The 3,318-nt window shown below is 34.7% G+C and overlaps 1 protein-coding gene across 1 annotated transcript in view; it reads right to left on the bottom strand.

Moving 5' to 3' along the window:
* Positions 1,246 to 3,318, bottom strand: part of LOC109327738 (putative transcription elongation factor SPT5 homolog 1) — a 13,009-nt gene continuing 10,936 nt past the window's right edge. Inside the window, exons 21-25 of the mRNA XM_019560895.1 lie at positions 2,929 to 2,983; positions 2,721 to 2,835; positions 2,471 to 2,614; positions 1,891 to 1,988; positions 1,246 to 1,662 (exon numbers count right to left, since the gene is read on the bottom strand). Of these exons, the coding sequence (XP_019416440.1) occupies positions 1,414 to 1,662; positions 1,891 to 1,988; positions 2,471 to 2,614; positions 2,721 to 2,835; positions 2,929 to 2,983 (661 nt within the window). The 3' untranslated portion in view covers positions 1,246 to 1,413. The remainder of the gene's footprint in view (positions 1,663 to 1,890; positions 1,989 to 2,470; positions 2,615 to 2,720; positions 2,836 to 2,928; positions 2,984 to 3,318) is intronic.

Below are 3,318 nucleotides of genomic sequence, written 5' to 3' on the forward strand. Positions count from 1 at the left end.
ATTTAATGTAAGGTAAGGGACAAATATGATTCGTCCTGGCTAGTCTCATGGTGCCTCACTTGTCATGTTTCCTTATGTTCTATTCAATTATGAACCAAGTAATAACATTTATTTGGCTAAAATTATTAGGAGTTCTCTAAAAAAATTATGATATACACATGACTAACAATATATGTATATATATAATATCATTTCATATTTCAAATTACATATATGTAATAATAAGTAATTTTGAGAAAACTTTATCTAAAGGAGATAAACATTATATTTAATTGTGTTCAAGTTCAAAGACTGTCTCAGTCAATATTTAGAATGCTTCGAGTCTAGGACAAGGTCCCAAAAAAATAAGCCGACCAACATTTAAGATCAGATTGAAATAAGTCTCATTCGACTTATGTTCACCCCTACTCAAACGTATAAGATTTGAAACTTTCAAAAAAATAATACCCATTAACATATAACTTTAGAATGAAACAAAAAACCTATCTCAAATAATTATCCATAAATCTTTAGTTCCTTTAAATCTTAAAATAATAGCTCTTTGAAACTAAATCTAAAAGCGACAACTTCTCATTCTATCATACTAGCCTAAAGTAGAATTTACAATTATAAGACTAATATAATTATTATATTATATTGGTATTGAAATTAGTTCACTCATTTTCACAACAGTGTTCAAAACTACATGTTAAAAAAATTATAAAAAGTCTCATAAAATATCAATTAATTTTCCCCACGAGTATCTACAATAAAAGAGAGATCCTGAGTATAAACAATAAAAGGGGCTAGCTCAATTCTTTTGCAAAACAATGCATGCAAATTTTGCTTATTTGGCTAGCCCATTTACCTGTTATGAGAGGCCCATAGACATAATGTAAGAAAAAAAATTAAATAATTTACAATGTAAATAATTTATTGTCTCAAAAAAATTATCATATAATTTAATTAACTTCATATAAAATACTAAAGTTTTTTTAATTGTGCTTTTAGCTACTTTATTTAATTACTTTTATTTTATTATATTATTTTCTTATTTTCAAATTATTTATTGATGTCTATGGACTGCCTGTACGCCTATTAAGCGAATGTGGGCATACACACGGCTGCATAAATTTTTGCAGGTAGGACAGTGCTGCCGGTTTTGTTATCTCTACTCCCGAGTCAATGGTTAGTCTACATTTTTCTGATGGATATACCTAACCATTCCACCCGTGCTTCTCGCCGTAAGGGAAGCAGATGCAAAAATTATCCATAGTTTGAAACTAGATATTAAGATATGTCCAACTTAAATAAAACCAATTTGGGAGGAGAAAGGAAGGATGTGCATGAATATGTAATAATAAGACAGATAAAGACAAAAGAGCTCCTAACAGAGGAGGTGAAAGACATGCATTGAACAATTTGTCTACAAGATTATGAAGATGGAGCTAATTTTGCCAAAATAACTAAGTCTAAAATCTTGACATCCAATGTGTCATCTACTTTTACAATACCATCAGTACCATCAACACCAATCAACTTGCCTGTGGCACCACGCAATGCACCACCCATGATTTTTATTTTGTCTGATTTCCTTGGTACTACAGCTTCCATTTCACTGGGAAGGGCTGTTATTGTGTCACCATCTCCACTAGATCCCAGAGCTACCCTGCAAGATCCGTCCTGAAGAAACCAATATGATCGTATTAATAAACCAAAGCAAATGGACTGAGCTTATAATAATTAAGGTACAAAGAACAACCCCCAACCCAAACAATGAAAAATAGAAAACCAACAATTCCCAAATAACATTTTTTGGCATAATTTGTGTCTCAATTTGAAGGACCCCCTGGCATAAAGACCTCACAGCATCAAGCATGCACACACAATAAAGTTTCTAGGGAAACATACCGGAAGAAGCTCTCGTATAACTCCAACTGACTCCTCTCCAGGCTTGTGTACATTGACTAATATCTCTGGCATAAACCAAGGGCCTTCATTGTCCCCACCTACAACAAAATTAAACATCACATTAAAGAAATGCAATGTGATCTTCTGATCCAATCAAATAATATAATACAATAGATAAAGGAATAAGCTTGGAAAATAATGTCATGAAAGCTTCACTTCGCATCACAAAATCCTGGGGTATTTAATTTTAATGCCTGTGGCTAAAAAATGGGAAGGTAAATGAATCCCCTTGGGTCTATTGGGAGGCCTTTTTCACAATGGTAGGCAATAGGCACCTATAAATTATAAAGAAAGACCCTCCTAAAAGATTTTCAAAATATAGAAACAAAAGATATGGTGTTTGATCTAGAATAACCCAATTGATGGTTGTACTCAAATGAGACAGCAACATTTATTTAAGTGCCAAACCAAATACTATGATCATAACTCTTGTAAGCATACAAAAACCCTCCTCCATTCCAGAGACCATGTCTGTTATATTATAGCTGTTGCTCACTGTCACAGAGATGAAGAAACTTACCTAAAACTGGGGACATCATGTCCAGACCACCAGTTCCTGGAGTCATAGGCTGTCCTCCAGGGGTGCCAGGAAGATAAGACGCTGAATTTGGTGTCATAGGCTGCCCGCCAGGTGTTGATGGTAAATATGGACTTGGAGCATTGGCTGCAATACAACCCCACCCCCAAATACAGTATTAGTATGAAAATAAAATCTACAGTTATTCTATATATACTATTTATTACAAGGGGCAAGTAACAGAAGATGCTACCATAGGCAGAACTGTCCCGGGGAGTCCCAGCCTCACTATAATTGCCACCAGGAGTGCTGGCCCAACCAGCACCAGGAGTTGGAGCATCATATGGCCGTGAAGCAGGGCTTCCTGGCTGAAACAATTAAAAACAAGGAAAAAACAATTAAAGGCCGCCATGGTTCCTCAGATGAATTCCAGACAATTCAAGTAAGGTAAAAATCCTGACTTGGTACTGTGGACTTGCTCCCCAAGAGCCTGGATTTCCATCTTCCCAGTTATCCCTGGTTTTATTTACACCGCCAGAATTCATAAGACAGGCATATCAAATGTATCAGACTACTATCTTGATAATGCCTTACATGTGTAACTGAAATGCAATACACTACCAGTAAAAAATACATATTACTACCAAGTTCCTTAAAACCATGTCGCTCTAATAGCTTGTGCTTTGGACATTGACATCTATTAAAATTCATCAATTTCTATACATCTTATCCTCCTTTTCCCATTTCTGATTGATAAAACAAGAAATCCACTAAAAATGGCATACAAAATCTGAAGGGACATGTATTTCCATAAAAACAGAAAACAAGTAAAAACAAAGTAAATCGGAGAG

Source organism: Lupinus angustifolius, chromosome LG15 (assembly GCF_001865875.1).
Source record: "Lupinus angustifolius cultivar Tanjil chromosome LG15, LupAngTanjil_v1.0, whole genome shotgun sequence".
In the NCBI taxonomy this organism is placed as follows: domain Eukaryota; kingdom Viridiplantae; phylum Streptophyta; class Magnoliopsida; order Fabales; family Fabaceae; genus Lupinus; species Lupinus angustifolius.